The sequence below is a fragment of the Morus notabilis genome, unplaced genomic scaffold (genome assembly GCF_000414095.1).
Source record: "Morus notabilis unplaced genomic scaffold, ASM41409v2 Scaffold177, whole genome shotgun sequence".
In the NCBI taxonomy this organism is placed as follows: domain Eukaryota; kingdom Viridiplantae; phylum Streptophyta; class Magnoliopsida; order Rosales; family Moraceae; genus Morus; species Morus notabilis.
Window position 1 is genome coordinate 290,285 of NW_010357654.1, and position 12,525 is coordinate 302,809.

At 31.4% G+C, this 12,525-nt stretch overlaps 1 protein-coding gene across 1 annotated transcript; it reads right to left on the reverse strand.

Annotated features, from left to right (window-relative positions):
• Positions 1–2,815: 2,815 nt before the first annotated feature.
• On the reverse strand, positions 2,816–6,387 carry LOC21399993 (uracil phosphoribosyltransferase). The gene is made up of 12 exons (XM_010090275.2): positions 6,119–6,387; positions 5,918–6,010; positions 5,684–5,762; positions 5,539–5,597; positions 5,028–5,105; positions 4,696–4,777; positions 4,436–4,484; positions 4,113–4,174; positions 3,789–3,856; positions 3,480–3,535; positions 3,346–3,393; positions 2,816–3,225 (listed from the first exon to the last, which is right to left on the reverse strand). The coding sequence occupies exons 1-12, from the start codon at positions 6,284–6,286 to the stop codon at positions 3,174–3,176; spliced, it is 894 nt and encodes a 297-aa protein (XP_010088577.2). The 5' UTR covers positions 6,287–6,387; the 3' UTR covers positions 2,816–3,173.
• Between the last annotated feature and the right edge of the window lie 6,138 nt (positions 6,388–12,525).

Sequence of the window (12,525 nt, forward strand, 5' to 3'; positions counted from 1 at the left end):
GTGGTGGTGGTGGTGGTCATGGGGGAGGAGGTGGTGGTCATGGTGGTGGTGGTCATGGGGGAGGAGGTGGTGGTGATGGTGGTGGTGGTGGTGGTGGCGGCGGCGGTTGCGGCGGTGGAGGCGGCTTTTGAGGTTGTGGACATTAATTCATATTAACAGCGGAGGCGGAGGTGGAGGCGAAGGTGGCAGCGACGGCGGTAGCGAATTCTTCTTTTAATATTTTTTTATTTGCTAATGTAAGGGTTCAATAAGGCCGTAATTCTCAATACAGTTACGCGTATATATATCACAAGTTATGAACAAATAAGGGCTTCACGATTGAAGCATGGTTTCAAATTTCAGCAACCAAAAATAAAGTTTGCATTGTCCGTAAAGCTTTGCACCATATTCTGATATGCTACAAATTAATTAACCTGAGATTATTGCAAAAATGATATGTTAAGTCTTTTTCGTTTAGTTCATGTATTCAGAATCATTTTTTATTTACGTGTATTTTTTATGAGAGAAAATACTGTAACAAACTATAAACCTGATTCAAATCATGACACGAATATACCAACCAAACACAAGAAAAAAATAGTTTACAAGTGATAATTTTTAATATTTATTGATATTGTATAAGTTTTATTTTCTCATGATGATATTTGTTTTCTATCTTTTGATTCAACAAGAATTATTTTAATTTTTTTTCCCATCATTATACACATAACAACAAAAAGAAACGATTGCAGGTCTTAAAAGATTGTCACCCAGTTGAGGAGGTTAATGTTTTTATGATGATTATTCCAACTTAAACGATTTTTATGATGATTATTCCAACTTAACTCGTTTAGATGTTGAATGGGTATGTACTAAAGAAGAAAATGAAAGAAAGAGAAAAAAAAAATGTACTTTTATAAACGATTAACTTACAAATGTGAGCTTGCTAATTTAAAATTAATCATGTAAGTTTACATTTTTATTGCTGAACTATGTACTTTTATGAAAATTAATTTACAATTGTGAGCTTGTAATTTAGAATCAATCTTATTCATTTACATTTTATTGTTTCATTTTATTGGAAATTGTAATTTGAAAATTAGTGATGTAATTTACCAAAATCAGAGAATTATGAGGCCAAATAACATACGGAATATAGACAACCCGTGAGAAACTCATGAAATCGACCTTTTCTTTTTTTTTTTTTTTTTGGTGCAGCATTGATATTAACGACAATCTATGATAAAAACTGTCATTAAAAAGCAACCATAGACTATAATTTATGAAGAAACCGTCGTCAAATCAAGGCCTGGACGCACCTTTTGGTCTTGATTTTTTAATTTAGTGACAGTTTTAAATCATCGTTAAAAGTTTTATACATTTAACAACTCCCAATAGAACATTTGCCTAACTGCCTATAGTTGTTCTAGTGAACATTTTAATATGTTTACAACGCTAACCTGATTAGAATTGATTTAACCTGCATTTAAGTGACATATTAACATGTTTAAATCATAATCCAATAATAATTGAATTTAACTTGTAAAACAGGCCCCGCGGATAAAATTGTTATATCCAGTCTTACATTCAAACGCCTTTTATTGTTCCGATCAAAGTTTTCATGCCCCTAAAAACCATTTTAGAAGACAAGTTTTAAGGGGTAATTTTACAAATTCAACCTGAATCTTTTATCCTTTGTTAATGGCTCTTTAGGCTGTCGGTATTATTGACTTCCTAAGTCTAACTGTTCTAAATTATCCTTTAAATAACGTAAAGCATATACTAAAAAGTCAAATCTAAACCATAAAAGAGGAGACTTTAGAGAACGTATGTATAATTTTATGTCCAATTACATAGTTAACGGAAGGATGAGGCCAGGATTTGGGGGCGGAGATTTTGGTGGCGGCAGCCACGACTTCAAGGGTATCCACTGTTAGTTTACCAATCCATTCTAAAAACTTAAGCTTAAAAGTTTAAGCTATTAGGAGGTGGGCCAACAATAATTTTATATTTTAACACTCTCCCTCACGTGTGGGCTGGACAATTGGCAATCGTATGGATAAATTAATTAAAAAGCCCAACACGTGAATATTTAAGCCCGAGATATATTAAAAACCCAACACATGATGACAATTTTAAATGAGGATAAAGAGTGCAATTACGGGGGTTTGAACTCAGGACCTACCGCTCTAATACCATGTTAGTTTACCAATACATCCCAAAAGCTTAAGCTTAAAAGTTTAAATTATTAGGAGGTAGGCTAACAATAATTTTATACTTTAACATCCACGACTTTGACAGCGGTGGAGGTGGTGGTTATAGTGATAGTGGTGGAGGTGGTGGTAGTTTTGTCCGATAAGTATTCACAACTCTTTGCTTCAACAAGTCTATCTCAAGACCGTTTAAAAGATGTTTCTAGCGTGCCACATGAGGCTCACTCAAGTGGTTAGAAACGTGTATAATGCGTCCATCAAGATTTGAATCCTAATAGTTTTATTTTATTTTATGTTTTTTTTTAATCCCAATAATTTTATTTCTCGAGTAATATGACAACCATAGGTCTCACACCACATTAAAAAAATAAATAAATAAATGAGTTGTTTTTAGCATAGCATATATGCTAGAGCTATCTTTGTTTCAACTATTCGTTTGTCAACTACTTGTCTAAATGTGGATTGTAATATTGTTGTACCTAAAATGAATTGAAACAAAAACCTATTGATGACCAATCTGTACAAGGAATCTTATTAATCTTATAAATAATATATCAAAGTTGGCGCCTGAGAAGCTCTATATCAAAATCCTAATCACTGCTTGCCACTTTCACGGTAGACCATTTAGTTGGAGACAATTTCTTATAAGGAAGTTTGTGTGATGCCAAGTTCACAAGAAATTGGTTTTCACATATCATGTTTCTTGGCCACAGCAAAAAATTGGATCATTCTTTTACCAAATAGGTATCTCCAAAAGAATTACAGTTTTTTTTTTTTTTTTTTTTTTTTTTTACATACAAACAAAACCCTCTCCGTTTTTGTTTCTCAATACACCCGTGATTTGCAAATAAATCAAATGAATTCCTTGAGCTCATTAACAGCAAAATCTCAACTCATTCCTGATTAATGATGATGTCAACGCATCAAAACCGAAAATGATGATGTTCAATAATAGGTTAATCTCACATTACTCGAACTAGGTTATGTACCGAAACTGCGGTCTCCCGCGTCTCCAAGTCCAGGAATTATAAACCTGTAATAAAAGAGGGAAAATGATTGATTAGCAAAAAAAGAGGGCAAATGATTAACACAATTTGCAAAACCAAAACACTTGAATAATCACGGAGAGCTACAAAAATTGGGAGGCACTTACCCTTTGTCATTGACAGTGGGATCAATAATTCCAGTGTACACATGAAGCCTGAAAAAAGAGACAGAAATCTTAATCCTGAAAAGTTACCTTCATTTGTCTCGTAATATAAATATAAAATTGGACAAAATAATTACCCCGGGAATTTCTCGCTCAGCTTTTGAAGGGCTGGAGGAGCAGCTACAGCAGATATCTGAGATATAAATCAAGTTTCCTTTAATGGATCTTAGTTTTTAACTAAATACAAGCCAAAAAAATTGATATTTTTCAAATTTATAAAAAATTATAAACTTATTAAACGAACAACAAAATAATATTACAGAAATATGTAAAAGGTCCAGTCCTAACCTAAAATTATAAATATCCTATTTCGGTCCTTTTATATGCTCTAGCCACAGACCAAAAAGGCCCTAACAGAAGACAAGGATAGATTGTAAAAGACTTACCACTTTAATTTGATTGTTTTCAGGCCCACGTTCCTTTATGAGGTTGAGAGCTGCCACTACTGTACCACCTAACATCAAGCATCAAAGGTCTTGAACTCAGATTTCTGCCCATGTAGGACCTTAATCATTTGAAACACAGACTGCAATATGCATGAATATATGCTGTTTTCTGGTACAAAAACCCCGTGAAGTTTAGCCCCCCATTTTAAAAGATAATTGAAACACAGAGTCTTGTCATTCCATGAGGAAAAGTAGAACTTTATGTCCAAAGGATCCGTGCCAAAAAATACAAAGCATGACAAAAGACGATCCAGCAATCTATACCTGTTGCCAGCATAGGATCAACCACAAAAACCCGAGAGCCTTCAGGAAATTTTTCTGGTAGCCTATAAATGATATCACGAGATCTATAAGAAAGTTGCACTAATACTACATGTACTGAGTGAAAAGAAAAGGAAAGGGCACAAAGAATGAAATCTAGAACATTAGCAATTTATCTTAGTGAGACCATGTGTGTTCAGTGACTCTTACTGTTTAAAAAAAAAGGGCAAAAATAATTGTTCAAATTTGTTCAAGAACAAAAGGTAGTAGGAATCACTGAACACAATCAAGAATATATTTCCTCCTTTCAGACAGGGAACTCTTACTTGTTAAGATATACAGTTGGCTGAAGTGTCTCCTCGTCTCTGCTTATCCCTTAATTTGCAAAACAAAATGAAAAAGGGTCAACAAAAACAGTTTCCGGAAGTATCTATCAAGAGATGGAAGTAACGACGAAAATATCTTATAGAAGTATTATTCGCTGAACATTAGTAAGTGAAGTTTTACAACGCATCACAACAAATTCGAGACACCAAATTCATCTTCTCCCCCACCGGCATATATGAACCTTGTATAACATTCTTACCCAGATGGTAAGTCTTTGTTGCCGGCAAAATTGACGGTGCATGCTCTGCAAGGGCTAGACCAGCTCTTAATATTGGAACAACCTGCAGAACCAAAAGAACAAATAAATATATGGTAAATCAAGCATAAAGAGTCTGCACAGTCTAGCACAGTGTTACGATAAATAACCTTGCTTCCTCATAAAGAAAATGCTTGAAAAAATCGCGTAGAACTTAGAAATGCCAAAAACAAATATTAGACTTAGTATAAAAAATTATTATACATCATACAATCACATTAAGAGACCAACATGAAAATAGAAAGTAAGAACACAAAAGGACAATGTAAACTAACCGCCACGGGCTCTCTTGGATCTATGAACTCAACCGAGGCAACATCCATTGGTGTCTGGATCTCTCCGACTACAGTAGGCTGAATCAATAGGAAACCACAGGCATGTAAGAACAGTATTTCTCAACATACTTGTAATGTTTAAGGACCAAAGAGAGAACTCTGAACACTGATCTAACATGAAAAGGAGAAATACCCACTAAGTCAAGCCAGGTCAAACAGTATGGGGGCAGGATGGGGCGGGGCTTGGGTTTACCTATGGAAGGGCACGGGCTTGATTCCCGCTTTGTCTTTAAAAAATTGAATAAAATTTAAAACGAGAAATCCACATTCTGGCTTCATCCCAATAATAGTAGGGGAAAAACACCATAAGTACAACATATTATTGAATAGAACACAAAAAGTAAATAATATGTGATCAATTATGTCTTGAATAATAAAAAAGAAAAACAAAATTCCAAAACATTGTAGCTACAATCATTGATCATGTCTATGAGGGAATGTAACAACTAACCAACCAATCCCTTGAAGCTTCATATACGAGTATCCTCCCCAATTCAGCCATTGCATTTCCTATAATTCCAAGTTCAAAGCCTTCTAATTATAATTATTGCATTTTTCACACCACCACAAAAATATCCAATTATATTATCACTTACTGAAGATGGGACATGGAGTTTGCTCATTTCTTAAAACCGAAACCCAATGCTTTATCAATGGATGTGGCGGGACAAATACCTGGAAAAAAAAAAATGTCAATTATTTAACCTTTTCAATAAATCAACATTCAGATAAGACCAAAAAAAAAAAAAAAAGTGACAAAATCTTCTTTCTTGTTCTTTTTTCTATATTTTACTAAAACCTAAGGGTTTAATATTTAGGAGTGAACTAACAAGCATTCGGTCCTCAGAAATCGGCTTCTCTCCAGTGGCCATGCGAGACTTCACGGTAGCGAAGCTACGACGGCGAGCACTGGAATACAAGATCTGCGGGCAGAGGAGGACTGATTAGTAACACTTATAATTAAGGGGGGTTTTGAAAGTGAATAATTGAGAATTAGTGGGACAATTATACAAAGATTTCTCTTTTGTTACCTTTTTGGGAAAGGACGAGGAAGAGTGAGATGGGAGGAGATTAAGAAGGAGAGATTGGGGATTAGGGTTTTGGGAAAAGCATGGTGATGAGACGAAACGGCGCGTATCGGAGGGTGACCGGAGAGAGAATTTAATGGAGTACGCCATGGCCATGGATAATTCATTCATTCGACCTTCGGGGGCGTACGAGAGAATCTCGGGTGGGTGGGTTTGTCGAAAGAGGATGACTCGCTCTGACTATTCCGTATTGGGCTTCTGGCATGGGTTCCAAGGGCCAGATCCACTTTAGTTACCAAATTTAAGCCCGTAAAATGGGAAAAATGAAGCAAATAGCAATATGAACTATTTCTAGAAAATGATGATTTTTATACTCCATGTTTAGAATATGAACAATATTATTAGACTCCGTTTATTTTACTGATTTGAGTTTTATTATAGCAAAAAAAATTTAAAAAATAGTCACATCTAACTTTTTTACTGCAGTAAAAAGCTCTCACATAAAGTCGAATCTCAACTCAAATTAAAAATTTAAATCAGCAAACTAAATAGACCTTTAATCTGTCTATTTTATAGTTATGAAAATAATACTATTCTAAATATTCCTTTTTTTTTTGGTCATTATGGGTGGTTAATGCATGATAAGAATGTCATTACGGTTTCATTTACAGATTTGTGTGCAAATCTCACAATTTGTGGGCATTCATTTTTTTTATTTTCTCCGATGCAAATACTAATGCCAATTGTATATTTGACAATAAAAATATGATAGGACATGTTATTTTCATTCTCCTATGCATAATGTTATTTGAAATACTAAGACCTCATTCATTTTGCCAATTCGAGTTTTCAGTTATAAGTTTTTACAGTTAAAAGCTTTCAGGAAATGTCACATCTAACTTTTTCTGCTACAGTTAAAAGCTTTTAAAAAATGTCACGTCTCAACTCAAATCCGCAAAGAGAACGAGACCTAAAATCTATTTTTCCTATAATTATTAAGTTTTGAAAGTTGTAAAAATAAACTCTTCATTTTTAAATAATTTAAAAAGACAAAAATTGTAATGATTAAATGAAAAAGTAATTATATCAACCAAAAGAATCAAGTGCCAAATATGTCATATATGGTATACTTAGTGGAAAGTTACACAAAGTATAGCATATGATAAATTTAGCACAATAAATAATCTTGCATTGGAGAGTATTTTTTGTACTTAAATGCTAAATTTACAGTTAGCGCATCAATTAAAGCATTGCATTAGAGATGCTCTAACCCTTAGAGTGCATGAGTCTGAATCTAATATAGTTATTTGATTAAAAATGATATTAATCAAGAGTAAAACGTAAAAAATTAGACTCATATACTCTAAGGGGTATTTATGTCCTTTCCTCTAGCATATTTCTTAAGATTTTTAAGTAAGTAACTAAAATGTGCACATCCAAATACAAATTCAAGTTACAACTTTAACTTAAGTTATAACTCAAACTCAACTCAAGATCATCACTCAAGTCACTCTAACTCAAAAATGCAAAAGAACAACCCATATATTTATTGTTAAATGATTTATTTATCCAAAGTAATAAATTATTTATTAGTAAATAAATTATTTACCTCAATAGTGTTCTAAATATGTTATTTACTATAAAAAAAACGTATCAAATATATTATTTAGTATAATTACTGTTTAATTTCAAAGCCCTTTATAATAGACTAAGACCATCTCTAATATAAATATTAATATCAATTATATATATAGCATCGAAAAGTGTGATATGATATGTTATTTTCATATGATCTACTTTTTTCTATAATTTTTAAGTTTTGAAAATTATAAAAATAATCTTTTATGTTTAAAATGATTAAAAAAATACAAAAGTTGCATTGACTACATGAAAAGGTTAACATTTCAACCAATAGTAATTAAATGTCAAACTTCTAATATGTTATACTTAGTAGAAAATTTGCCACAAAATATAACATATGGGAATTTTTGGCACAACAAATAACATTACATTGGAGAGTTTTTTTACACTTAAATGCTAAATTTACAATTAACACGTCAATTATAGCATTGCATTAAAGATACCGTGAGGAACACAGCTTTTGTGCCAAGTTTGATAGAGGTGAAAAGTGTTAGGAAGAAAAGAATGTAAGGATTTTTGAAGAGAAAATAAAACTATGAGTTGTTTGGTAGGAGAGAAGTGAATAGGACAAAATTGAAGAGATAAAAAGCCCAATGCGTCTAACCATTTATATTCCTTGGAAAATGTGAGATTTTGAAAAGAAAAAGTTGTTCTACTTGTGGGAAAAAAAAATATTCTTGTATAAATAGCCAATTTACTTTTTGACCTTATTTTAAAACTAATATAACATTAATAAATTGGTAAAACATTCATTTACTTGATCATCTATTGTATGACCCGCCTCATTTACCAAACAAGATAAAAGGAAAAACAACCTCCTTTCTATCATTAACATTTTCTATTCTTTTTCCTATTTTCTTTCCTTCCCCTAGAGAAATAAAAAGGGTGATAAATAACATTTTGTTGAGCGTAATGAAAACAAAGAGCATAAAATGTATATAAGTTAGTAAATAGTGCTAAATTCTTTAGCAAAAGAAAAAAATAATAGTAAATTTTGAAGGTTGATTTAGTACTTGAATCAGTAGGAATTATGATTCATGAATTTGTAATATGAATTACTGTTCATTAAAGAATCAATGGTACTCCAGGATAAAGATGTAATTAGAAAGGTTAACGAATTTCACCTAACTCTAATTATGAATTATTTATGAAGGATTGATCCATATGCAATTATTATATCAAATAGACACTTTACAGTTTAGAAATAATTTATGTCTATAATTACGAGAATGCAATTCTAAATTTATAATGGAGTAACTATTAGAATTAATAGAATTAATTAATCAAATATACCCTAAATTATATACTCTAATCAATATTTACTAAATTTGATTTAGATGACATTTACTAATTTTTTAGTTAATAAACTCATATTTACCCATACAAATCTTCTTTTAGAACTAAAGCTATAATCTATTTATAATTGTAGGAAATATGTATTTATTATCGGGATTCAAAATTAAAGACTTATTTATTTACACTCAAACTAAAAAAAAAAAAAAATTAAACTCAAATTACAACTTTATTCAAGTTTATGTTCTTTAGTAAAATTTGAGTTTGAACTTGAGTTTAGGCCTAAAATTTGAGTTCAAGTTCCCTATTCAACTCAAGTTCTTAAACTCAAATTCAATTTAATGAACAATTTTTTTCTATTATTAAAAATGTTATAATTTTTTCGTTTTAATTCCGATTAAGGTGATTTTTTTTATGCGTTCACAAAAGAAAAAGACGAATAAAACCTCACGCATATACTATATTAAAATTTTTCATCACCATTAAGTTTTTATTAAAATACTATCCAAATATAAATTTAAATTTTGATTCACTTAAACACAAATTCAAATAGATTCTCAATTCAAACCATAACTCAAAATGTGCACGTCTAAACACAAACTCAAATTAAAATCTCAACTCAAACCAAACTCAAATACACCTTAACTCAAATTAAGATCTGAACTCAAATTACTCAAACTCAAAAAATGTAAATGAACAGATTCGTTATTAGCTACAAGAGAAGGTATTAGTAAAAAACTATAATTTATTTTTGTAAAAAATTTCTAATTTATAGATAAAAATAGCATAGGTAAATAACTAGACTTGATTTCAAAAGTACTAGCCAAATCACAGATGATTTTCGCAGATGGAATACACTCTTCATACTCGTGCAGATACTTCGCCCTTTTCTGTATATTAAGAAACATCAACTCCGTAATATATAAGAGAGATTCTAAAGAACGGAAAGAATCGTCAGTTAACTTAGTTTCATCTCTCAAAATAAATCCGTCTCCTCCAAATAGATGATAAAAGGATTTTATTTTATTTTATTTTTCTATTTACCCAGAAACACAAAACGTGAAGCTGTTTTTCTCACATATACTCAAAACTCCGTAAAAAAGAAATGAAAAAAAAAAAACGAAAGACAACAATTAAAATAAATTTAAAATATGTTTAATTTATTAATTTAAATTTTTAATTTAAATTAAAATATAATTTTATGTAAACAAATTTTATTATGATAAAAAAATTAAATACAAGTTTTTAAAAAAATTTATTATAATAAATTTTAAATTTTAAATTTAAATCAGTAAAATAACTTACGATCCGTTCATTTTGGTGATTCGAGTTTGTAATTCGAGTTGAAATTTAATTTTGTGTGAGAATTTTTTACTGTAGTAAAAAAATTAAATGTGACTGTTTCTAAAATTTTTTTACTATAACAAAACTCGAATTCTAAACTCGAATCGGTAAAATAAACGGAGTCTTAATGTAACAATCCTCTCTGGGACAAAAAGAAATAAGAAACGAAATTCTAAGAATGTATTGAATCTGATATCTTATTTAAAAATAAAAAAACTAGACGCTTCTTCCAACATTGTTGTTGATCACCGTAGAAAGCCATTTTGAAGCTTTATCTCGAAGCTGCCATCGCCGAAAGCTCGATCACACCAGATCTGGTGGATGATGGTTGCGACGCCGATGCCGGAGGGAGACGCTGGGACGCCGGGTAAGATGCGAACAGGCCGCGCCCCCTGCCATCTCTAGATCTCGGCTTGAAGCACCGATCCTCCGCCACAACATCTCACCGTCGTCGCCGCACCCACTCCCCCGGAAGATTCCGGTGTCGCAGCGGCCTCCTGATTTATGTCGCAGCGGCCTCCATTTGTTCACTAGGTGGGGCCCATAGTGAAAAGTTTGTTAGGGGTAAAAGAAAAATGAGGCCCACAAACATTTGTTACAAAGATACACCGGTTTTGTAAAGAATAATGAGACCCACAAAAACTCTATGTCAGCAGCCTACTGCAGGTGTCCTTTAATTCGTAAATTTGAGTTTTTAAATTTAATTAAAATATAATTTTATCATATTTTTTTATTATAATAAAAAAATTAAATACAAAGATACACCGGTTTTGTAAAGAATAATGAGACCCACAAAAACTCTATGTCAGCAGCCTACTGCAGGTGTCCTTTAATTCCTAAATTTGAGTTTTTAAATTTAATTAAAATATAATTTTATGTCATATTTTTTTATTATAATAAAAAAATTAAATATATTTTTTTATAAAAACTTTTAATTATAATAAAATTAAAATTAAAAATTTAAATTAGTGAAATGAATGAGACCTACATTATTTAAGTATCGTACGAGGTCATCGGCGGTAATTTATCACCTCCTTAGGGGTAGTTAAGGCTCGTTCATTTCACTGTTGAGTTTTTAATTTCAATTTTATTATAGTTAAAAGTTCTCATCAAGGTACTATGCAGAGAAAATGGTCACCAGCCAAAGCCACCTCTACAACCATCTGCCAACTCAGCAATAGCTCCACCCACTCAGATCTATGGACCATATAATATTTTCACTGTCAGCAATAGTCGATATTATGAAGACATCTCCATGACTTCCAACACAACACCATCATCATCGACTGTACCTCCCCAAGACTTATAGTGCCAACCTGATTATGACCTTCCACTACTCAGAGTATATGCCACCTTTCACTAAAAGACACAAGTAATGGTACCCACATGACCATCCATATCAATAAAATAAACTGAGACCTAATTTTACTAACAAAATGTATATGTACGTATATACATACACACACCATTCTTCCTATCCCTTGACAGAATCACTTGTAAATGGCAAGATTTTCATCCGATTATTTATGTATGATTTATTTAATTTCAATATAACATTATATACACAATAATTTCACATATTTCATAATACTTGCAATTAGTATAAGTCTTTTACACAAATTTAGGCCTCCTTCATTTTGGGATTTGAGTTTTTAATTTGAGTTGAGATGTGATATTTTTAAGCACTTTTAATTATAGTAAAAAAGTCAAATATAACATTTTCTGAGTGTTTTTTAACTATAAAAACTTATAACTGAAAACTCGAATCAATTAAATGAACAAACTTTAAATTAAAACTGTGCATCACCAAAATTTTTGAAGAGATCATATACTACCTATCTCTTTTTAGATGATAACTTTAACTAAAGAAAAATCCTAAAAGGCACAAACTAAACACTACTATTAATATAATATGAGTCTCACTTGTGAGTCTCATCACGTGAGACTTACTCTTTATTAGTAGGTGATGTTTAACACTATTGATGTCAAATAACATTATTCTTAACTAAATTTTTTTATAAAAAATAAAAAATAAAAATAGATAGCATTGATCACGTGGCTTTGTTTATTATTTCTCATGGAGTGCTAGATTGTAGAGATAAGCATTTGAGCCAGTCTAGTGTTATTGGACC

What these genes read in the sequence shown, in the direction of transcription:
- LOC21399993 (XM_010090275.2), bottom strand. Translation starts at nt 6,286, where the DNA reads ATGAATGAATTATCCATGGCCATGGCGTACTCCATTAAATTCTCTCTC. An exon ending in TTTCTGAGGACCGAATGCTT is followed by an intron (nt 5,763 to 5,917) that starts GTTAGTTCACTC and finishes TTTTTTTTCCAG; the next exon opens with GTATTTGTCCCGCCACATCC. An exon ending in CCAACTGTATATCTTAACAA is followed by an intron (nt 4,175 to 4,435) that starts GTAAGAGTTCCC and finishes TATCATTTATAG; the next exon opens with GCTACCAGAAAAATTTCCTG.